The sequence below is a fragment of the Mauremys reevesii genome, linkage group 9 (assembly GCF_016161935.1).
Source record: "Mauremys reevesii isolate NIE-2019 linkage group 9, ASM1616193v1, whole genome shotgun sequence".
Taxonomy (NCBI): domain Eukaryota; kingdom Metazoa; phylum Chordata; order Testudines; family Geoemydidae; genus Mauremys; species Mauremys reevesii.
This window is the reverse complement of record NC_052631.1, coordinates 76,183,436-76,208,625: the sequence shown is the minus strand read 5'-3', so window position 1 is coordinate 76,208,625 and position 25,190 is coordinate 76,183,436. Positions and strand designations below refer to the sequence as shown.

The 25,190-nt window shown below is 41.6% G+C and overlaps 1 protein-coding gene across 2 annotated transcripts; it reads left to right on the top strand.

The window, feature by feature from the left end:
- The first annotated feature begins 7,128 nt into the window (after positions 1-7,128).
- Positions 7,129-23,708, top strand: LOC120372278 (putative uncharacterized protein DDB_G0290521). Of its 2 annotated transcripts, XM_039489246.1 has the most exons (5): positions 7,129-7,216; positions 15,575-15,615; positions 18,849-18,979; positions 19,770-20,789; positions 23,540-23,708. In XM_039489246.1, the coding sequence occupies exons 1-5, from the start codon at positions 7,200-7,202 to the stop codon at positions 23,570-23,572; spliced, it is 1,242 nt and encodes a 413-aa protein (XP_039345180.1). In that variant the 5' UTR covers positions 7,129-7,199; the 3' UTR covers positions 23,573-23,708. The 2 variants fall into 2 exon arrangements, with proteins under 2 accessions (XP_039345180.1, XP_039345181.1); XM_039489247.1 differs by lacking the exons at positions 7,129-7,216; positions 18,849-18,979 and adding an exon at positions 11,886-11,909.
- Positions 23,709-25,190: the final 1,482 nt, after the last annotated feature.

Below are 25,190 nucleotides of genomic sequence, written 5' to 3'. Positions count from 1 at the left end.
AACCAAGTAAAAAGACTAATAACTTATAACTAACTAAACTAACAGTCTAAATAAGGACACAAAGTGTTCCAACTTAGTGTCGAATGGCATTAGAAGGAACTGAGAATGAAACAGGTCATGCCACTCTTTATGCCGGTCAGGAGTCTGGGGGCGCGAAAGGTGCATGCGCGACCCCTACTGGACACTGCTAGTTGCACTTCTAAACTCCTGTGCCAGAGGTGCTGCCACACCGTAAGTGGAGCCACATGCATAGGAACTCAAAGAAGAAGGAAAGTTAGAATTGAAGTTAGACCTGAAGTTTTCAAAATAAGATTTGTTTGGTTGCATACATGAAATGGCTGATAGCACCAGAGGTCATTTTTAACATACAGATTTTTAAAAATTGCACCTCTTTTCCTCCTCACGCCACAGTTTGAGTTCATGTACATAGCCCTGCGCATCAGTTCAACAGTCTTCTGAAGCACAAACCTGACAATGTTTTCAGAAGCCCCCTATATAATTATAGATGTGTCAATGTCTTCATTACAACAACACAGCATGACCATTTCTCCCATGAAGATCACCTTGAGCTGAAACTTATTTCATAAGATCACTTCAATATATAAATTGTGTGATGGTAACAGAAGCATTACTTGTTGATTCCCTAATGAATTTGTTACTGGGTTTTAGTCCTAGATTCAGTTTTTGGTGAACTGCCTCCAAAATCTCTGATCAAGACCAATCTCCTCTTTGCAAAGCCTGCACATCCTAAACAAAGACCACAAACAAAGCGGTATCCACTTTTCTTCAGCAAAGAGGTAAGCACCTGACATCTAAACTATGGAGTAGGTATAGGGACAGAAATGTTTTTGGTTTGTTTTCTTTTATGGCAAATTAAGAACTTGATGAAATAAAAATGCAGACAACTGCAGCCATTTCAAGTGACAAGTCAAATGTAAGCTTTTAAAATTAAAGATCAGACCTCTGGTTTTCAGAGGACAGTTCTTCCTGAAAAAATCACACCCCCTTCAGATGTCTCAAACTGGGCACTTAAGAGACCTAAAATCTTTTGAAAATCTGGGCCTTGTACGATAAGCTAAGAAACCCCAAAGATGCCTTTTACAATGTGAACATTGTAGCAGTCTTAATAGTTATTTACAAGCCAATATATTTCATTACAAGTATGCAGAAATACTGTTAGTCTTTCCCATAGATGAGAACACTATTTCATTTCACTAACAGTGAAATTTCTCAAACAACTAAAGAGGCCAGCACAGGATGATTGCTAGAACAGGACACCTTTAACATGAGGGTGATCTGTATTGGAAATCCTGGAAATGTTTGAAAATGGTTGCCTAAGTCTAGACACATGGGTTATCAACTGGAGTTGGTCCTTACTGCAGTCTTATGTATATATACTAATTGCAAAACAGCAACTTTGGTTGTAACCTTGCAAAACTCTACCCATCTTGTGGCTATTGATTTTTTTTGATTGACTAAAAGATGGCAATTTTTTCTAGTCACATTAAAAGTGTGTGGATTTTATGCCTGGTAAGTATAACCATTTTGTAAGGCTGTTTGGTCACCTTCCTGGATATTAAAATAATAATGAATTTTAATCTGTGTGCAAGAGCTGAGTCATGTGCTCTACCTACTTATGCTGCCTTAGCAATGCTCAGCTGAATCTTAGAACTATCCAGTCAAGCTGGCACATTAAAACTCTGGAAACTAGCTAATGCTGATCAGATATTTCATGTAAAGGTCTATTAAACCCTGTTGTAGAGCATTTCTACGGCAATCACAGGTTTGGGTTGTTTTTTTGTTTATTTTAAGAACATAGGAAAGGCCGTACCGGGTCAGACCAAAGGTCCATCTAGCCCAGTATCTGTCTACCGACAGTGGCCAATGCCAGGTGCCCCTGAGTGAGTGAACCTAACAAGCAATGATCAAGTGATCTCTCTCCTGCCATCCATCTCCATCCTCTGACGAACAGAGGCTAGGGACACCATTCTTACCCATCCTGGTTAATAGCCATTTATGGACTTAGCCACCATGAATTTATCCAGTCCCCTTTTAAACATTGTTATAGTCCTAGCCTTCACAACCTCCTCAGGTAAGGAGTTCCACAAGTTGACTGTGCGCTGCGTGCATTTTGTTTTGTTTTAAATGAAGGCAGTGTACTAAGGACTTCCAAGAGAGCATTTTATGTCTCACCATATGCATTCATTTCTGGGTATATTTTGTGATTTTCCTTTGATGATGGAGGGAAGGAAAACCACTTGTATTTTAAGCTTGTGATTTATGCCCATGCTTATTGGATTAATAACAGTGGGTGCCTGTCTTAAGTGTAATTATATATACTATATTCCTAATAGGCTTTTCTCTACTGTAATTTAAGACTTTTGTAGTTGACGGAGCGAGACATCAGGAAGTGAATGCTGACGTTCTGGAAAAGGACGATCAATATGAAAACGTGAGAAAATGTTTTGTGCGTATTGGTGGGATGCTGGCCATGCCTGTGCCTGTGCCAGGCCCACTCTTCACCAATGAGGAACTCTTACTGTGAGCAAGACTCAGCAGGGCAGGCATGCTTCACTAATTTAGGCTGCATTAGACTCTTTGCTTCTGCTTCAGCCTGTGCAATAAACCCAAAATCCAAGTGGTGACTCTCTGAGGGAGCGGAACATTAACTTCTTTGTGCGCTCTGCTTGGTTGCTATTCTCTAAGCACTGTTCTCCTGCAATGCTACCTGCTGTGAAAACTCTAACAAGACTCCATTTATTTGTGATATAAAGAATCAGAAGAAGATAAATTCTCTTCCTTGTGGGAGTTTTATAATGCCACATTATCTGTTAAGCATTAGCATTGTGCATGAGTCTGTACAAGACACAGAAGAAGACAGACACAGTCCTTGTCCCGAGGAGCTTATAATCTAAATAGACAACACAAAAATTTACTGGGAAACCAGATGGTATTTCTATCTTACAAGTTGTTATTTTGTGTGGGAGACATAATTCTTACTAACTTGGGTTAGAGTTATTAGTTAATGCCTTCCTTTCTGCTCAGCTGAAATCCAAAATGTTGATGAACTCTCAGAAATGTATAGTTAGAGCCCAATTTTCAAATGTGGACATGTTAACAGGATGTCCAAATCCAATGTTTGGATGCTCAAACCAGAACATAGGTGCGTAAATGCCTGTTTACAGCCTCAATGGTTATACAAATGGCCAGATATAAGATTTGCATGCCTTTTGAAATGTACACATACTTGACAATGGGTCTTTGACAAGACAACACTGGACAAAAATGGATCTCAAACATCTCTTCATTAACTGAAGAGAACAATCTTATCTAAACATAATGGAACTAGCTCCTGGAATATAATCTTTGAGGGAGTACATGTGGTATGTGGTTTCCCACTTCAATATTAGACTCCACTCAACAGGATGACTGGAAATGGTGACTTTCATTTTGACCTCACAAAATGAAATCAGGCTATATGTACCTGATTTCTTCCCCCCGTCCCCACGTACAGTGTAAACCAACTTTCAGATGTTCAGTATTCCAATCTATGAACTATATTATGTGTAATTAGAGGTGCGGAGAAATATTATTTTCATTTACAAAACTATAGACCAGAGGTCCCCAACACGGTTCCCGCAGGTGCCATGGTGCCCGTGGGGGCATCTAAATGCGCCCGCGTCCTGGACGGCAGTTGAGCATCCGCTGAAATGCCGCTGAAATTCGGCGGCATTTTGGCAGCGACGCCTCTCGATGATGCCACTTGCCGCTGACAAGTGACGTCATCCAGAGGTGTTGCTGCTGAACTGCCGCCGAAATTCGGCGGCATTTCGGCGGATGCTCGACCGCCGCCATGGTCCTTCATCTGGAGCCCACCAGACAAAAAGGTTGGGGATCACTGCTATAGGCTATATGTTCCTGTGATTTGCATGCCAAAAAGCAAAGTAGCTGCAGAATTCTACACACAATTCTAATTCTAGAGTTTGAATTGTATATGCTACCAGAGCAACTTACAATACAAAAGTGGTCCCATGAAGATAACCTGAAAACAGGACTAAAAGGTGATGTAACCTGAAGAAGTGTGGATGTGTCAATGCACAAAAGTGCTAAATGTGCTACCCAGAAAAATAAAGTTAAGAATGTAATAAGTTCATTATCAGAAAATGCAGCATGTTAACGTATGAATGATATATGAACATCCCTAGATGCTGCAAAAGAAAAGTTATGATGCTGTCAGTGGTTAATATTTGTAACAAACATTGAAACAAAAAGTGCTGTCATCAGCAGGGACGGCTCTAGGTATTTTGCCGCCCCAATCACAGCAGGCAGGCTGCCTTCGGTGGCTTGCCTGCAGGAGGTCCCCGGTCCCGCGGATTTGGCGGCACGCCTGCGGGAGGTCCGCTGAAGCCGCAGGACCAGCGGACCCTCCACAGCATCCACCGAAGGCAACCTGCCTGCCACCCTTGCGGTGACCGGCAGAGCACTCCCCGTGGCTTGCCGCCCCAGGCACGCGCTTGGCATGCTGGTGCCTGGAGCCGCCCCTGGTCATCAGCCATCTTCCAGAATCATTGCAGCCTCCTTCAGGAGGTTCAGAAATCATTGAATGACTGACTGTATTAGCCCTACTCTAATTGTCTACAATGGGAGTTCTGTATGTGGAGGGCTTGCAGGACAACCACCACAATTTGCATGCATTCACTTTGCTTTAATTAAACAGTAGCAGAAGTATATCTCATGTAATCTCTAGCAGTGACTCTCCAAGCTTCCAGGAAAGATAAAATCAAAACATGAATTGTTATACAGTGAAACAGCTCCTTAGATTAAGTTTGCTCTTTTGAAATCATTTTCTTTCAATACTATAAGAGTCACTAGGTGTTTTATTTTCTCTCTCTGCTGCCCATGCACCTCTGCCCTTTATCTATATCCTGAAAAGGTTACCTGCAATGTAAAAAATTTGGGGGGGGGAAGAGGGGTGTTGCTTTGTTTCATTATAATGTCAAAAGAAAAGGGTTTTTACATGTATTTTTCCTAGTTTTTAAATTATAAATCTTATCAGCTTTAACTCATTATTTAGACAGTGATGGTGCTCAAGGCATGCTAGCTGCTTCCCTAACTAGAGCTGGTCAGGGACTGGCATTTCTGTTCAGCGGGGAATTCCAATATTTTGATTAGTTTTCATTCTGATTTGGAATGAAAAGCTAACATTTTCAAATTACCCATACAATGAAAAAATAAAAAAAAACAGTTCAGGACCATTAGTCATTTTGTAATATAATATAAAAGTTACAATGAAATGAAATGAAACAAAACATTTTGACTTTTCCGCCCATCAACTTTTTGTTGTTGAAATCTACAGATTCCCATAAAATGTTTTGATTTCAACAAAACTGCATTTTTCCATGGAAATCTGTTCCATTTAAACATTTTTGACCAACTGTAACCCTAACAAAGCTGAAGACAGTCCCTGATCCAAAGAGCTTGCAGTTTAAAAGTGCAAAGAGACAAGGGATGGAGAAAGGGATGTAATGTATGTCAAGGAGGAAGATTCCTATTCCCTCACCTTCACTGGGTAGCACCTGACTCTACAAGTGGTCCCATTCAGCTACAGAGATTGGAGAATCATAAGAGAACAATCACAAAAGCCATAGGATGATAAGAAGTTAATCAGGAGCCCTTGATCAGTGTTAAAAGCATCTGAGAGGTCCAGGAGAGTGAGGATGAAGTACAGACCATGAGATCTGGCCAGGAAGAGATTGTCGAGACCTTGATGAGTGCAGTTCAGTGGAAAGGAGTGGATGGAAGCCATAGTGGAAGGGATACAGGATGGAGCTGGAAGGAACTCAAGGCAACAGTTGCAGACTGCACGTTTAGATCTTGACTTCCTTGTCCTTGCTTGGTAACTCATTGGAGCACTAGCTTGATTATGGCATGATAAGATACAAGTGAGTGGAACCTGAGCAACAGAAGAAGGATTTGTAGTCAAGTTCTGACAGAAGTTGTTCATCATTTTTAAACAAACACCTGACAAAACACTTTTTTGGGGAAAAAGATTCAAAACCCCTACTTTAATTGAAAGGTGAGAAAGCGCCTTCTCTAGCTCTCTAGTTCAGGGAAGAAAAAAACAACCTGTTTTTCATTACAATTCTTTGATTAAAAAACCTAGATTGTTTTATAATCTAAAAAGGGCATAACACAATTGGTTTTTCTTTGCAGGCCACTTTACTAAACCTCAGGAGTAACTGCAGGTTTTGTGCAGTTAATTAACTAATAAAATGAGAGATGACAGTTTAAGAAAACTTAAGTTCATTTTCAGAAAGTGTAATTTGCTGATGTATGAATAAATTATATTATTCCCCATAAATCTGTAAATGGCAAACCTTAACTAAGCTTGGCCATTTCTGAAACACGGGGCCAATGTCTTGACCAGAAAAAGACACATATTTGCAGTAGATTTTCAGCATTGCATATGTTCCTATAGATTTTTAAAGACATTTCTCAGCTGTCCCCGGGGCAATTGTTCAACACTTTTGCTGACTGCAGTCCAGTGTACAAAGAAAATCAGTATGAGTGTACAGAATGTCAAAGTGGAGAGCTGTTTGGTACATGACACAGCAAAGAAATTCTAGCATCATGCCATTCTTAATAGAAATCATTATAATCAGATATTCACCATCTCCCATTTAGTTTCTCCAAATTCATGAAAACATTTGCAATCAAGCAAAATATTTATCCTCTCACATTGTATCCTCCTGGATCTTGCATCAAGACAGTTGGTGGACAGACATGAATGGTCTATTTATTAATCTGGTCTTTTTAAAAAAACCTGAATATAATATTTTACACACTCACAAAATGCCATATTTTAAAAACCTACTTCATTTTAATGGGCTTTGAATGCAAGAAGAATTCAAATTCCATAATGAAGTGAAAGAGTTATGGAGCAAAGATTGCAGTATCTTCATGGAATACTGTGTGAATTCCAGACATTGACTTTTTTGTGCAGACTAACTGGAATCTATTTAGAAATGTTCATCCATCAGTTATTTACTTATTTATTTACTAACTGACCCTCCAAAGTGGCCTGTACATTGTATGAATGGTTTGTTCCCATTTCCCCTTTAATAATATTCTCATCCTCTTTATGATGTCATCTGCCAAACATTAACAGCCTGACAGAACAAGGCACAGCTACAGGGGAGATGGCCACAGCACAAGAGTAAGTGCTTTTGAATACTAGGCTGGGATGAAAATGTCTGAGAGATGGAACTTGTCTTGATTCAGGATTTCTGTTTTGGATTTTTTAGGTGTTTTTCCTGCCATAAATTCAGAGATTTTAGACAAAGAAAACATTTATTAGCTTATAAAAGTATGTTGAAAATGGCAAGAAAAACGGTTAGCTAAATTTGGGGTCTTGTGGGTTGTTCCATTTAGAAAAAGAAACTGACGATAGAGTCAAGTATTTTCTGATCCTAAGTACCTTTTAATTCATCCCTGCAGAGTGCAACATTTTGGTATATTCTGCGATTCACATCCCTGTAGTCCTCACAGTGATTCAGTGTAGATAGAACCTCAGTCTGTTTTGCTTCTGCTGACTCACTCTCACACCCACCTCCCACCCAAAAAACAATGCCCATGAAGGAGGTCCATCCAGGTCATTCAGATTTCTGAGCAGCCTTATACTTTTTGGCCAGACACACATGCTTATGTTTTGTGTTTGGAGACTGCTATTATTTCAGTCACTTCTTTATATTCATCCTAAATGAAAGGCAGTGGTTACACCCAACCCACAACAAGGCTGAACCCAACTCACAACAATACTAATCTATACAGGCTGCCCTAATTTTGACAAACAAGTCAGTGCATGTTCATATAATTTTTAGCTACATATTGAGATACTAAAAACAAAAAGGGGCTGAATCTTTCCCTTTAGCCAACTAGCCATGCAGGGTGGGGATTGCCGTCTCTATGACCAGCACCTCAGAATTCCTGCTAGCCCAAGGACTTTAAATGATGGATTAACCTTGAGCTGGCCCCTTGCATGAATTTCACCAAGAGCAAGCAGGGATTAAGTGGTGCCAGCTAGCATGTGTTACTGCTAGCCACATAGGGTACATCTACACCAGTGGTTCTCAAACATTTTTTCCATGAACCACTTGAAAATTGCTGAGGGTCTTGGCAGACCACTTAATGATCTTTCCAAATGTTGTTTGTACCGTTAGTTAACTATTGTAAAGAGCTTTGGATAAAAGTGCTATATATAACCTTTTTTGTTCTACAAATAAAAGCACACAACTCATTGTAATATCAGTAGTCTTTCTAATGCAATGAATGTTCCCTCTCTCCCCCACTGCAGCAGCCTCTGAGGTGGGGCTGGGAAGGAGGGGGCTCTCTCCCACACCACAGCAGCCACAGAGCTGAGGCTGGGAAGGAGGGCCATCTCTCCCCAGCATCCGCAGCCTTGGAGTTGGGGAAAGTCACCTCTTTCTCTGGCCACTGCAGCCCTGCACATCCTAAATTCCCCTCTTCTCACCCCATTGCCCCCTCCCACCTACCTTCTATTCCCCCCAAGCCGCTACCTCACCTTACATGTGCTTCTTCTCCAGGGAATTATCCTCAGTCCACCTGAACGGACCTTGCAGACAGGGCCAGCCCACAACATTTTGGCACCTGAGGTGGGGAGCTCAAATGACACCCCCCTACTCCCTCGCTTGGGCAAAAACTTTGAAAGGTCTCAATTCTGCCTTCTTCCTGTTCTACTCCTCTCATGGTACTGCTCTGCTACCTACCCCAATAAAGGAGAACAACTTAAAATGCCTTGTTCAAAAATCTTAAACACTTAACTTTCAAATGCCTGAACAGCAAACATAACTTTTCTTGTCTGCATAGTCAACACTGGCATTTTTATCTGTTTGAATAATCAAAGTGGTGCTTTCCATGCCTTCTTGGTTGTAAAGATTTGAACTGCTTCCTGAAGATCCACAGTCTGGGCCAGCTCATGCTCTATTGAGATGGTTGCAAGGCCAACCAGACTCTCCTGTGTCATTGTGGAGCGTAGATTTGTTTTTATTAACTTCAGCTTGGAGAAGCTGCATTCTCCACTGGCAATTGTTACAGGAAGGTGTTAGAAGTATGCGCAGAGCAACAAAAGCATTTGGAAAGAGGGTGGTCATCTTATTTGTGCACATATATTCCAGAACAGCCTTTGGAGTTGATCCTGCTGAAATGTATCTTGAAAGGGCTTTCAGTTCATCACCTAAATCACTTGCATCAATATCGCACATGTCATCTCTAGTGCCCTGCATTGCTGGTGTAGGTCTTCTTCAGGTATAGTGAAGACTTGGGAATATCATACAACATCCCAAATATACTGTTATGTTCCTTGAGCTGCATGAAACGTTCTTCAACTGACTGTATTGCACAATCTAGCACCTGGTTCACGAATTCAACTTTGAATTGTTGTTTGGAGTCTCTTATGGGATTATCCTGTGCCTCAATCAAAATGTCGTCTTTTTCAGTGACTCTTGTATTCTTGAATGAGTGGGAAAATAGCTTCAGTGTGTGAAGTTCCTCTGCCAACTTCTGTGCACTCCTCAGAACATTCTGAAATCCCTCATCTGACTGGTAAGACCGTAGGTATGACTTTGCTTTGTCCAGTTGTTCCATTGTTTCAGATATATCAAGGTTAATGCCTTGGAGTCTCTTGCTTACAACATTTATTTCAAACAATATGTCATGCCACAACACTAAGCCACACAGAAATCTGAAGTTATATACATTTCTGATGATTCCATTTCCCTCTGCCACTGTTCTCCCATGAACAGTTTCTGTCATAGCATTATCCTCCATAATGGCAACTATAGCATCTATCTTTCCAAATTGGTGTTTGATAGGCTTTATCGCCTCCACTCGACTTTCCCATCGTGTGGCACTCAGTGGTTTCAGTGTCAGAGAGGATGTTCCCAGATGTTGCCTCAAAATTTGCCATCGATGAGTTGATGCAGAGAAAAATACACACACTCTTCTCTGATCTACACTTTTCTTCAGGAATGTGCATGGTTACATCCATTTGAGATGGGGATATGGATGCTGCAGTAGCTACCAGGTCACCTGAACTCTCACTAACTGGAAGATCAGGCATCTCCTCACCACTCACATCCTCATTGGGGCCAGAAGACTCACCATGAACATTTGTGCCTATGTATCTCAGGAGAGCTTCGTCCGGCACCTGAGGCGGCTGCCTCAGTTCACCTCATGCTAAGGCCAGCCCTGCTCGCAGACCACTGGTGGTCCACAGACCACAGATTGAGAACCTCTGGTCTATACTGTAATAAAAGACCCATGGCCTAGCTATGACTAGCCCAGGTCACCTGACTGAAGTTTGGACTCACAGGGCTAAATATTACAACGTAGATGGTTCATGCTCAGGCTGGAGCCTGGGCTCTGAAATCCCATGAGCGGGGTGGGTTTCAGAGTCCAGGCTTCAGCCTGAGTCCAAATATCCACACTGCTATTTTTGGCCCCATGAGCCTGAGTCAATTGACCTGGGCTCTGAGACTTGATGCTGCAGATTTTTTATTGTAATGTAGATGCACCCATATATTCTAACTAACTAGGGGGCAGGAAACTCCCTTCTTCCTGGTACAGTAACTGTGCATTCCTCCCCTCACCTCCCCAGTGCAGACCAGTGGGGAGGCTTTGAACTTTCATATTAAAAATATACTGATATAAGTGCTATAGAAATGTACAAAGCAACTGTACCCCCTCCTTTACCTCCCCCCCAGCAGAAAAACTGCACTGACTATTGTCCTTTCCCCAAATTAATTTGAATACCTAGCCAATCTATCCTCCATATTATTCTCCAAGATAAGAGGAGCGCAACAAAAAATTTCCCTAAAAGCCTGTTTATTATAGTTACATGTTGACCATTTTCCTCTTAGGAAAACATCTCACATACAATTCTTTCATTTGAAACATGGCAAACCTCTCCATTATCTCTGATGTACAAAGATGGCAAGTCTTTTGCCAAACCAGTCTATACTACTGTGGTCTTCTTCCAAATGAAGAACAGACTGAATCACACTAGGCAGTAGTTATGGAGATCTATACAAATTATGTTGTCATGCAGATCTCCGAAGGGCCCATGACTTTCCTAGGCTTGGTCTACACTACAGATTTAGGCCAATGCTAGGCACCTAAAATTTTAGTCTTCTCTAAATTTTGCTCCCACCGACTTAATTCCACCTCCATGAGAGGCGTAGAGCCAATGTTGATGTAGTTAGGTCAAAGCAGTGTCAGTGTAGACACTGCATTACTTATATCGACTGTTACTAGCATTCAGGAGCTGTCCCACAATCCTCCACACTGACAGTATAATTGATACAAGTACACCTGATGAGGGTGAGGATGTGCAAAAAGAGCAAAGTTTAGACACGCACAAGCGATGTAGTTACTGAGGCAGCTGTATCCCAACCTAAGTTAGGTCTACTTAATTTCGTGGTGTAGACATGTCCCTAGAAAGGAAAGTTTGTCTAAATCACCTAAACTGCAGCAGGATGATACCTTCTTGCCAGTGGAGAAAGGTCTCTTTCATTGACTGAATCAAGACTACTAGTCTCTTCCTCCCAATACAAGAAAATGTGCCTTTCACTCATTCATATGGCAGCGTGATGGTCTCTTCTCACCAGAGACAGAAATTCTCTCTCAGTGATTCAGACTTTCCTAGAGGTGAATCTCTTGCATGAAGAACAGTTATGTGTCTTCTTAGCAAGGCAGAGTGCAGGTTTTCTTGGCATCATTAAGGCTGGTGTTAGCTTCTCTCCCTTCCTCCACTCCCCTTTGTTCTCTCTCTTACACCAGTGTCAGTGGAAGGACAGAAGCGTCATATCTTGAAGTCTTATCTGCTGATTGAGGTATATCTGAGACTAATGTGTCCTTGCTGTTATGCTCAGACTTGAATGATGAAGGAAAATATTAGAAGGTTCTAGTAAACACCAAAAATGTGCTCTGATAATTGCCTGGCTCATTTAAAATTCAAAATGGAAATAAAGTGCACATTTTTTACTGCAAGAGTAATGAACCAATGGAACAGCTTACCTAAGGATGTGGAGGATTCTCCATTATTTGAAATTTAAGTCTTTACATTAAAATAAAAATATATTCTAAGAGTGAGGTTCTAGTCTAACCAGAAGGACTTGATGCAGAAATTACTGGGGGAAATTCTGTCCTGTGTCATGCAGGAGTTCAGACTAAATGATCAGAAAGGTCTCTTCTGGCCTTAATCTATTAATCTATGAATTTAACTGCCTTGATGCCAGGGCTCTAATGGGGAGACCCTGCCCCGTTATGCATCAAACAGCATTGCATCATGGAAAGGTTCAACCACAACGGCCCTTCGCAAGTACCTGCCTGTATTGGAACAAACAAAATAAGACCATCTTCCTGTTGGAAATAAGCCTCCCCTCATGAGTCATTGTATCTAAACAGAGTCTCTACAATATACTTTATTATCCTCTTTGTTTTCTTGATGTAGGATTAAATTATTACATTTCCAGATATTTTCCCATTGATGTTTACTTAAATAGCTTACATTAAATTTGTAATAATCCTTTGGATGGTCCAGACTGTTCGTTATTTCATTTCTTTTCACTAGGATAGGTCTGCAAATTAGATCTTTCTTCTCCAAGGCTGTCTTGGATGAATGATTTAATTAACAAGGAAAGAAACAAACAACAACAACAAAAATCTTTACATGCATTCAAAAGGCTTTCAAGCAAAATAATTATGAAAGAATTATTAAAATTTTATGAAAATTCCAACAGCATGAACTAAAGAGGCCACAAAGTGCTATTGGCAGCAAATCATTCAATTCTTAGACACATGTGAGTGGCAAGAACATTTGACGCACTGTACCTGAGTGTAAATCATTCACAGTATATCAACACATGAAATTTAAGATAGTTCACTTTGAATCCAAAACAATTACCACTATGATGATTTTATAAAGTGTCTCTTTTTCTGGGAAAAGAAGCATTTAAATTACAATCAACTTTGTGCCACACAACTGATGGCAGGTATTCTCATCTCAATGGGCAGGAAATTGTGCACATAAATCCCATGCCAAGATGAGTTCATATTATTTTAAACATTAAGCATATATATATATTATATATATATATATATTCAGGGGCATGCACAGAAATTTAACTTTGATCCCGGGGGGAGGAGGGAGGGGAGCACGTTCTGTGGCAGCTCACTCTTCCCTCCCCTCGCCCTGTCAGGAGCCTGCTCTCCCACCACCACCACTGCAGCCCAAGGGCTGGAGGAGTTGTGTCCCCAGCGATTATTGGGGGAGGAGGGGGGGGGCTGTGCTCCTGCTCCCCCCCCCTTGTGCATGCCCCTGTTTATATTTTAAAGCCAAATATACCAGTTCTTTGGTTGATTTTATATGTAATCACTAACTGATCATTTATTTTTAGTTTCTTTACACTTTCTTTTTAGAGTAGGAAAACTGCTCTAAACAGATATGTTCTGCCAAGTTATTTTTTATCTCAGAACAAGGCTAATGCCTATTTCCATATCAGCTTTTTCTTCTTAGCAAGAGGGCATGACAAATGAGGGAAGGAGTAATAGAAAACAGGAGGAATTAAATCAAAACAGCAAAGCGACAGCATGCCTGCCCCCTATAGCATCCAGCCGCCAGTCAGGTTATCAATACACTGCAGAGGAAGAAACTGAAGGGCAAGTTGCTTAAATATGACCCAATACACACAGAACCAAAAATTCTACTAAAGCCAATGGGAGTTTAGGTATTCAAGAAATGCAGGATCAACACAAAAAATTCAAATTTAGGTGAACATACTCAAAAACTGGCAAATAAACACCAATACACTCAAAGGACAAGGGGTCCACACCTGTTCCCAAAAGTCAGTGGATGTTTTGCCATTGACCTCAGTTAAAACTGTATAGGGCCCCAAGGTCCTGCAGCCCTCACCCACTGTCTTGCCTGGTTGTGGACTCCAGGATTTATGGACATTGTCATTACTTTCATTGGGAGGTCCTGCCTGGATAAATATTGCAGATATTAGGCCAGAAGTGAAGAAACACATTTACAAGCTCTTAAAATCTTTCCTAACCAATCAATTCATACATAGTGCCTTCTAGAATGTCCACCATGCTAACTTGACACAGTTGCATTTTCCCCATACTAAAAGAGCAACCATGTGCTAATAGTTTCAGTCCAACTAACTCAAAAGGAAAAACATCTTTAGGAGAGTATTTCCTTTCTGAGCGTCCATGCTCAGATGAACACAAAATGGCTGCCTAGCTCTACAGACAGTATAGTAATGAGATTTAAAACGTGCCTGAGACAAGATCGAGTTATAAGAAGATGCATGCTACATACATCACAGCCAGTCTTGCAATTTAGACATCAAAGGCACTTATCTGACCCCCACTTCTATAGTATGTGACCACCTGACAATATTTAATGTATTTATCCTCTCAGCACCCCCATTTTACAGACAGGGAACTGAGACAGGAAACTAAGTGGCCTGCCCAAGGTCACACAGGAAGTCTGTAGCTAGTTAGGAAATGGAACCCAGGTCTTCCAACTCCCAGCACCCTAACTCCTGAATCACTCTGACTCCATGTACAATCACCCTATTAGGTTTCTGTAGCAGAGTGTGGCAGGGCCCCCTTGGCTTCTGTCTTTGTAGCCACTGGTGCACTTTATTATCAGGCTTGTTCCCACCACCGTTTCACCAGATACCAGTAACCCTTCACCTTCTGCAGGCAAGAGAGAAGGGAGAGCTACCTCCCTGCTTCCATTCCCTGCCTTTTTTCCTTTCATCCTGTTCTCCTCCAGCTTCCTTCCCCTGAGGCTTTTATGCAGCCCCAGGCTAATTAGGTAGCAGCTGTCTCCGCCTCCCAATTAGGGCCAGGTTACCTCCAGCCTGCTCTAATTTGTTCCCTGATGAGGAGCAGGCATGACACAGGGCTGAATCTGCAACCCTTTGCCCAGCACCATGTCACAGTTTCCCTTTTAGATGCTGATGCTCACACACTTAAATATTTCTGATACTACTAGTCCAATAGTACTATACTCATCATAACGACAAACACAGCGACCCTGAATTGTATTTACATTTGATGTGGGTGCTGTAATTAGCAAATATAATATGTATTTCATGACTTAAAAAGAAACAGCACATACACACACACACCCTCAACCAATGAGCACATCTCCTTTCTTTCTCTATTCTGCTTGCCTTAGGCCCAGAAGCAGTAAAACAAGGATCACTTGCAGGCCAAGTAGCTTTCTCCAAACTCTAGATTAAACTCCATCTGGCCTGTATTCTGGTTACTGCCATCAGTGGTGAAATGGAATATAATTTAAGGGGCGGGGGAATCAGTGGAAGATAAAGCTGTGCATGTGGATGGAATTCTAATAGTCTAGTCATATTGCTACAGTTTCCACCTCCAGGTGCATGTAACTCAGACTGCTAGACATTAAGGAAGTATAATTAGTGCTAGTAGAACAAAGTCAGCAGCTCAGTTTTTCCTCTCTTTTTTTTAGTCAAAATGCAAGACTTGCACTGTATGAAAAGTATGTTCCAGGTAAGAGTGTGACTGGGGTGTGTATGGTGGGGGGGCGGGGTGTGTTACATTCATTACTCAGTTGCCAAAGGAAATGACTTGGTGACCTAAATATAAAGCACCTAATCCTGCTAGGTGCTGTGTGTCATTATCTCAGAGGAGACATTCAGCAACTTGTAGTGCTGGGTCCAAGGATTGCAATATACTCAGTCTGAAGCATAGCTTCCCATCCCAGCAGGGTGATCTCAGCCCTCCATGCAGCCAAAGTGGATAGAAGGAGTACGATGTTTGACTTTCACATGAGACCTACAAACAGGTCTGTCCTGCTCTCTGAGAACAGCCCATGCCATTACCAGAACCTGAGCCAATCAAAGGGTCTATGAATAGAAGAGACAAATACAAGAAGCTGAAGCAGTGCAGAAGGCTATAGCGAGGTTCTTGTATTCAGCATGGTAGGTAGTTAACATGACTTGCCATTTTGAGTACTCATCCAATTTGATTAAAAACATTAACAAGAGACAGAGAGAAAGAATTAACTTTTAACCAAAGACAGGTGAATAATTAATTCAATGTTCACCAGTAAGGGTGGGTAAAATTTGTGGGAGGGAAACTTTATTGCTCAGGATTTGAAGATATCACATGGGTTTGGATTGAACAAGACTCAATTTGCATAAATTTCTAGTGGTCCATTAGCCTTTTCCATCCTAGGCACACACTAGTCTATCAAAATACAACCGGACCAAGCTGTTCTCAGATATATTTTAATCTGGGCACCTGCAAAATAGGGTGAAAGTATGTGATAAAGAGTTAGCAAAAATCAGTCAAATAGAGGAAGGATTAAAGTGAGGAAGTTAAGTGACCAAAGGAATACAAAAGGACACCCAGAGCTCTGTTGCTGTTACTGGAAAAATGCTCTTACTGGGCTCAGAGAAGACTGTGGAGATAAACTCTGCCAGAGCAGTGTGGGAGACAGCGGTCACCAACTCAGTGCATGAGGTAAGAAGAGAAACTAGCCATCCAGAAAACACTGAAACTGATGGTACACAAAGAGCTGTGGAATGCACAAGTAAACAAGTTAAACAATGGAGAGAAACAATTATTTTCCACCGGGTTGTTTTCGATGTGATCTATGTACAGCTTTTGAACCAATACCATAACTCTTTTTGGGAGGGGCGTGATTTTTTAATTCATATACAACTCTAATATACAGTGGATGCAGTATATTGGTATAAAGATACCTTATACCCATATGAAATTTATTCCCCTTTCTGTATGGAAATGCACTATGCCAGGATAAGCACTTTTATACTGATATAACATGTCCACATTAAGGAGAGTTGTACTGCTTTAAGTATATCGGGATAGTTGAAGTGGTACAACTTGTGTGGTCAGACAAAGTCTTCCTTGTACCAAGGCATGGCAAAACATTGCTAGACAAAAATGTGATTATCAAGTTGATCATGTCCCATTAAAGGCTTTTACATTTATTAGGGCTGTCAATTAATCGCAGTTAACTCAAGCAATTAACTCTAAAAAATTAATAGTGATTAATCACACTGTTAAACAATAGTATAGCAATTGCAATTTTTTAAATAGTTTTGGATGTTTTTCTAGATTTTCAAATATATTAATTTCAATTACAACACAGAATACAAAGTGTACATTGCTCACTTTATATTATTTTTATTACAAAGATTTGCAATCTAAATATGATAAACCAAAGACGTATTTTTCAATTCGCCTCATACAAGTACTGTAGTGCAATCTCTTTGTCGTGAAAGTGCAACTTACAAATGTAGGTTTTTTTGTTACATAACTGCACTCAAAAACAAAACAATGTAAAAAACTTTAGAGCCTACAAGTCCACTCAGTCCTACTTCTTGTTCAGCCAATCACTAAGACAAACAAGTTTGTTTACATTTACAGGAGATAACGCTGCCCACTTCTTATTTACAATGTCACCTGAAAGTGAGAAAAGGCATTTGCATGGCACTTTTGTAGCCGGCATTGTAAGGTATTTACGTGCCACATATACTAAACATTCATATGTTAGCAGGTACTTAGAACCCACCATCAGCCATCTTCCCCCTATGCCCCAGGGTCTTCCATCCACCGGGGGCTTGCTCATCAACTCCTCCCCGTCCCTTCCAGTGCCTCCTGCCTGCCACAATCAGCTGTTTTGTGGCATGCAGCAGGCTCTGGGAGGAAGGGGGAGGAGCAGAGACAGGGCACATTCAGAGGAGGGGGCAGAACTGGGCAGGAAGAGGTGGAGAAGATGCACGATGGGGGTGGGGACTTGGGAGAAGGGATGGATTGAGGCAGAGGCAGAGCAGAGGTGGGAAGAGGCTGGATGAGGATGGGGGCTTGGGGAAAGGAGGTGGGTGGAGGCAGAACCTGGGATGAAGTGGGGAGGGGTTGAGCTCCCTCCAGGCCCAGAGGAAGACAGGTCCTTTGCTGCCATATATTTCATGTTATACCAATCTTGGATGATGATCCAGGACACGTCGTTCGTTTTAAGAACACTTTCACTGCAGATTTGACAAAACACAAAGGTACCAAAGTGAGATTTCTAAAGCTAGCTACAGCACTCGACTCAAGGTTTAAGAATCTGAAGTGCCTTCCAAAATCTGATTGGGACTAGATGTGGAGCAAGCTTTCAGAAGTCTTAAAAGAGCAACACTCCAATGTGGAAACTACAGAACCCGAACCAAAAAAGGAATATCAACTTTCTGCTGGTGGCAAAACAAATGAAATGATGAGAATGATGAAAATGAACATGTGTTGGTCCACCCTGCTTCAGATCATTATCAAACAGAAGTTTTCAAATAGTTGTAATAAAAAATAAATATAACGTGAGCACTGTACACTTTGTATTCTGTGTTGAAATCAATATATTTGAAAATGTAGAAAATATCCAAAATATTTAAATAAATGGTATTCTATTATTTAACAGTGCAATTAATCACGCAATTTTAATAGTTTGACAGCCCTAAAATGTATATATAATATTGCTCTATGTGCTACTATAAATTAAACATGTTAACTATGACAAAGCATTTAGCAAATGCAAAATGCACATTTCTATGAAACCATTTTCTCTTATTAAGTAGCATTTGAGTTCTCTTAAATTTTTAGGTTTTTTTTGTTTTTGTTTTTTTTAAAAACAGCCCAAGATATTCAGCTCTAAATGTCATATGCATGGAGTTACTACTTTTTTCTTGACCAATCTGTATTTTTCTTCCATCTAATTTCAGATATTGAAAGTTATAAATTAGTACAAAGCTCATGGAATACACTAAGTTTTTCTCTGGACTTTCCAAAACCACCTCGACCAGGTACAAAGGCGAGGTCAAAGCCTTCAGACTTGCAAACAAACAAAGTTACTGTAAGTGTTTAAAAATGCCACCAAATTTTACTGATTTAAATGCAATGTCTCTTATATATGGAAATAAGTGAGTCACATATAATTCCAATTACACTGTCTGCTGATAGCAGATATCTGATAATCACCCTATGAGCCACTCTATAATTGACTGTACCATCTACTGCCAGTTAACTTTTATGAAGACAGAAGAAATATCCTGAAGTAGGCCTATACAGCCCTGTCCATGAGAGCTGAGATGGAAGGGCCCTTCCAGCCCTACATTTCTATGATTCTAGGAGTGTGGATACTGGTTTCCATGTAGGGTTGCCAACCCCCCAGGATTGTCCTGGAGTCATGGGATGAAACATCCAGGAATATGTCCAACCAAAACTGGCAACCCTATTTCCACATTGGCTGATATATGCAGAAGAAACATCAGTGGCTGATGGCAGACATAGTAATAGTCTATACAGATCCGAATGGTGTAAATCCCTAAGTGCACAAATGGGTAAAGCTAGAATATATGGGATAAACATTAAGAAAAGGAAAAAGAATGCATATCAGGGAAAGCTTCCTGATACTAAGACTTATTAGAGCTGTGAAATAGTTTTTCAAGGGAAACCCCTAAAGCTTGGGACAGATAAAACTAAAATGGACAAAATAGTGGCAAATATACATGGAAGTTCCCCCCCAAAAAGGTACTGTGTGAGGTTCATGATGGGTTAGCTCTGCATTCTCCCAGATGCCCTCTCTTGGAAAGGAAGAAAGTGGTTAAGATCATTATTAAATGTGCAAACTAATTTTCTTTCAGAAACAGGATAAACTGAAGTCTCCATCCATTCAAGTAACTCCAGAAACCTCAGCATTTCAACTTTCAAAGACAGTATCACAGCCATCTCCTGAGGAGCCCATCCAGGACTCTTCCGAGGGTCCCACCTCCCCGGGCCCTTCCCAGGGACCAATATTGGGAACCTCCCCAGAACCCACCCAAGATCTCATGCCAGGACCCACCCTGAGCCCCTCCCCAGGGCCATCAAAGTCACACAAAGGATTTTTAAAATTATTTTCATTCCTTAAAAAGAAAAAGGCATCTCCCACTTTGGCTACTAATGCAGTTGCTGTTTCAACATTTCCCTCAATAACCAGTGAAACCAAATCACACCCAGGCCTTATAGCTTCCTCTTCGACTACTCAGGCTACCTGTAAGATAAGCGATTTAATTGTTTTCAAGGAGCAGGATAAATCCAAATTTCCACATGCTAAGGTAAACTCTAAATCTTCAACATTGCAACTTTCTACTCCATCACCAGAATCTTCCTCCAAGGCCCTTGCCCCAGTTCTGCCTGAGGCTCCCACCACCAGGCCATCAAGGTCACGCAAAGGGTTTTTAAAATTACGTTTACTTCCCAGAACCAAAAAGGCATCTCCCATTTTGGCTTCTAAAGCTGTTTCTGTTTCAACATTTCCTTCAATGACCAATGAAACCAAGTCACCTCCAGATCTTATAGCTTCCTCTTCAACTACCCAGGCTACCTCCAAGGTAAGCTCAACTCTAGTGAACACCAGCATTTCACCTTCATCTTTGGAAGTCACAACCCTGCATCTAGCAGCTGGTCAAACAGTCCTTCCCAAATTAAACCAACCCACTATTTTGTTATCTGCCAACTCTGCCAAATCAACTACTGACACCCAAGCAATCACCAGTATTAGAGACCCATCTGGAACTGCTATGAAGGGTCCTGGAGAAATGACAAACTTTAACAGCGCTACATCTACACTGACTCCTGGGGCATCTCTGCAAAAGAAAGCGGTGTCAAGGTCTGCACCACTGGTAAGCTTATCTCTGCCATGACTCAGAAATGAGACAAATTTAAAGACTAATCAGAAAGCATTTAATTCCAAGGGTGATCCTGGATTTGATGGAAGCTAGCTCCTACTGTCCCATACAACAAAAAGAAAAAGAAAAAGAACCTGCAATATTTCAAAATGGTTCCATGAATGAAACACACAAGAAGATGGGGCACTCCATGTCGAATGTAGGCACCCAAATCCTCTCTATGGATTATATTAAATGGTACCTAAACACATAGACTATTAGGGAACCTACCATATCTGCTCATTTGATTGACCATATATAGGATTTGGATGCCTCATGTTTGGTAATTGGTCTGTGGAATGTTTATGGCTTTCAGCCACTGCAGTTTTTCTTCTTGTTGCCGAAAGATAATTTCTTAGAACCACATGGAGGTGTTCTGCTCACCTTCTATGCTGTCCAGTATGTGGAGAATTTCCCCTCTGCAGTTGTCACATCAGAGCCATTTGCTCAGTTTCCAGATACATTTTACTGCTTTCATATCCAATAAGAGACGTAAATTAAGTTGCCAGCTTTGCACTATGGCTCTGACTAACATGCAAAAGAATTACAGTTAGATAAGCAAGTTTGCTTCAAACTTTTTTTAAATTGCTACATTAAAAACTCGGCAATCGTAACAAGTTATTTATACAAGATTACATGCCCTAGGTCTGATCTTACAAATCCCCCTGCTTAAGAGAACACCCATTGAAGACATGGGAGCTCAGCACATGGGGCACCTGGAGGCTCAGGCCCAGCAAGTTAGAACAGCCAAAAACCTGAGGCCAAATTCAGCAAAGCTGGCACAGGACGCCCTGCCCCCTATGCCAATTCAGCCTACTGAATGGAGAGAGGGGTGATAGCACACTGCCTGCAATCCAAAGCAATGGGTCATTGCCCTCTATAGGGACTCTGCCGGAGTAGGGTAGAGAGAGAATAAAAACACTCCGCACTGGTCTAACTCTGCTCCTATTGAAGCCAAGGGTAAAATGCTTATTCTGCAATGCGAGACAAAGAGTTAAGCCAATGCAGGGCACTTTTAAAAATCCCCTTCTTCATTTCTTGAAAGGCTTCAGGAAACTCAGCTGGCAGGGGAGTGGTCAGATCCGCACATTTCCTAAATTTCCTTGGCTGTGGCCCATTTAGGTCTGAGCCACCACGTTACCCCTCACACCAGCTTTCCGGCACCAGAGCTTAGAGCCCCAACATCTAACAACGATCCACTAGGAATTTCAACAGATCAAACAGGGAAAAGATGAGCTGTAGTAGCCTACCTCCAAAGCACATGGTGCTAACCCAGGTGTCAGAATACACTTCATTCTTAGCTGAGGTTCGAACTCTCCTGGAGGTTAAACAGGAACCCTATATAAAATGAATTCATCTCTTGATTTATAGCTTGCACCACTCTTACACATTTCCAGGATGCCTCACTGATTTGTCAGGCTAATCTCTGAGCTGGTTATCATTCCTTTCTCTTTTTTCCTCCCGGTGATTTTCTTCTGGCAGCTATTCTCTCCCTGGCTTTAAACAGGAGTGACTGAATTTTAAAAGTGTCCTTTACAGTGGAAGTAGAAAAAAGAAGAATCCTGGTGATTTCTTAAAGGCACTGGCTTCCTGCATTCTTGGGAATTTTGAGGAAAGTTATAGAGGATGCTGTAAAATACATAACCCCAACTGCCCTTTTATGATGCTGTTTAATGGTTTTTAATGCTTCAGTGTCTTATTTTAGCCTAATGTTGGTTTGCAAGCCTCAACAGCTATGCATAACAAATGATCTGACTCTGCTTAACCAAAGGGGTCATCAAATCCCAGGATAATTTCAGAGTTCACTCAGAGTTCAGTGACATCATACTGTAGGCTCTTTACACGCAGGGGCAGCTCTAGGCATTTTGCCGCCCCAAGCACGGCAGGCAGGCTGCCTTCAGCGGCTTGCCTGCGGAGGGTCCACTGGTCCCACAGCTTCGGCATGCCTGCGGGAAGTCCGCCGAAGCCACGGGACCAGCGGACCCTCCACAGGCATGCCGCCGAAGGCAGCCTGCCTGCCTCCCTCGCGGCGACCAGCAGAGTGCCCCCCGCAGCTTGGCGTGCTGGGGCCTGGAGCCACCCCTGTTTACACGTCTCTTTTCTTTTTTGCTAGGAAGGTTGGCAACCCTGACAAGAAACCAAGCAGACAATTTTTAAAAAGCCAAGTGCACATTTCCCCACAAACTCTGGGCCCACTCCTGCATAGTGATGAACGGATAGGCCAGTGGATGACATTGTTATGGTCAAGACACAGCACGTGCTTTAATTCAGCTCTTGGTTGGGGAAAAGATCTGAGTGGAAAAAGCTGTAAGTGATAAGAGTAGCCAACTGGCCACCAATCCCCACAGCTTTCTCACAACTGTCTACACAAGCCAGTGAATGCTGCAGCCCCAGATAGTCCCTGGGTTTTCAATGTGGAGATTTGTGATGTTCATAAGGCTGCAAACAGGTGTCAGGAGGGCTGTGAACACCCTGCCATTCCCATTTTGCTATGGGATGGGATGGGATGAAGTCCTGAGGGTGGGGGCTTTCCAATGTGGAAAAAGTTGAGCACCAGTAGTCTAGTCTATGCATGAGGAGCTTGAACCTAATAGTGATATCTCACATAAGTCATAAATTCATTAGAAGAGGATCACTGACACCATTTTAACCTCTAAATAAGTCTCCCCCGCCCTTTTCTCTCTCTCGTCTTTCTTTTTCCACAGCCTGGAGCAAAATGGGTCCAAAAACTCTTCTAAAGAAAGAATCGTTTTCCAGTTTCAGCAGCCTGCTTCCCTGTGGATAGCACATACAGAGAGTGGTAGCAAGGAATGGTTCTTCCTATCAAATGTTACTAAATAAACCCTGTCACCAGTAACTATGCTGCACACAAAACCACTGCTCCCCAGTGATTTATAGAGGTAATTAGATTGTTTGGTAATGACCTGAACTGTTGAAATGAAGGAGAAAAGGGGTACAGGAGAGACATACCGGTTTAAAATAGTATTCAGATGAGTGCACTGAACAAACGTTAATTTGATTATTCTTGCAGTTTCCGTTAAAAAGTGAAGCAGTTTTATGGAGATCCTTATCACGTCAAATTGAATGTGTTCCATGCTCCCAGTTCAAGTCTGGAGGCTGAAATGTGTCTATAAGAAGCTTCAATACCATTTTGGGACCAAACCCTGGGAGGTGTTGAAAGTCCTTCGACCCCTATCAAAGTCAGTGGGAGCTGGAGGATGCTCTGCACTTTGCAGGACCAGCCCAACCTGCTATTAGCCAGGCCTAAGTAAGTGATGGAGCAAAGAGATGAAATATAGAATTCCTCTTTGCCTTTCTGTAAGAAACAGCTTCATGTTTACTGCTCTCGTGGACATGATCTCGTGGCAGCTAAGCCACAGTCCAGCTCCATTCCTACACAAGCAACAAAGCAAATCAGAAGATAAATGATCATGACATCTTCGCTTGATCTGACCTTGAAACATTTCTCTCTTTTTCCTTTCTAAATGCAACTATTTTCCTTCTCCCCTCCTCCCTTCGGGGAGGGCATTTGTTCTTTTTAAAAATATTATGGATGGGAAGGGATTTTACAGTTTTTTCAAGACAAACCCCTCTCATTTGTTGTCAAAATGACAAGCCCGAGGGGAAAGAGGCAAAAATTCTATGTCTGTTGGAACACCTGCTGCCCTTTCCCTGGCAGTATTTCACTATGTGGTGAGTACAGTTATCTGCATTTTGGCACTTGCATTTGTATTTAATACCAAAATTGCCCACAGCAGATTTTGATCTCTCTCAAAGGGCTGCCTTTTTACCCATGGAGAAAACAGGTGAGATAAATATTAATGCTGCTATAATCTAGCCTGCACATAGCCTCAGTCTCTGGGCATGCCTTCACTGCACAGTTAATCCAGGATCTTACCTGGACTTTAGCCCAAACCCCTCTCCCCCCACCTTCCCCACCAAAAACCCCTGACCTGGGTTTGCAGGTGTTTTAAGGCTGGGCTCACTTACATGGCGGGAATGTAAGTTAGCGTTTAGGTAAGTTCCAGTTTAATTCAGGCTGGAACCCAGTCATTTTCCAGTGAAAATAAGAAACAGATGAAATCCAGTTTGGCGCAATGTTTTAGTAGTCAGAAGAAGTGATGTAGCCATTGTTTTGATTTTACCACTTACACCCATTTCCTAATAAAAGGCCTGACCCAAAGCTGACAGATCTTAATGAGAAGATGCAGAGGCAGTGTTATCGAGCATTTGGAGCTAAGAACTGGGAATCAGGTGGCTCATTCTATTCTCAGGTCTGCCACTCTACTCATGGAGACTTGGCCAAGACTAGCACTTAAAGGTATAACATTAAATTGTGTCGGCTAAATTGATTGA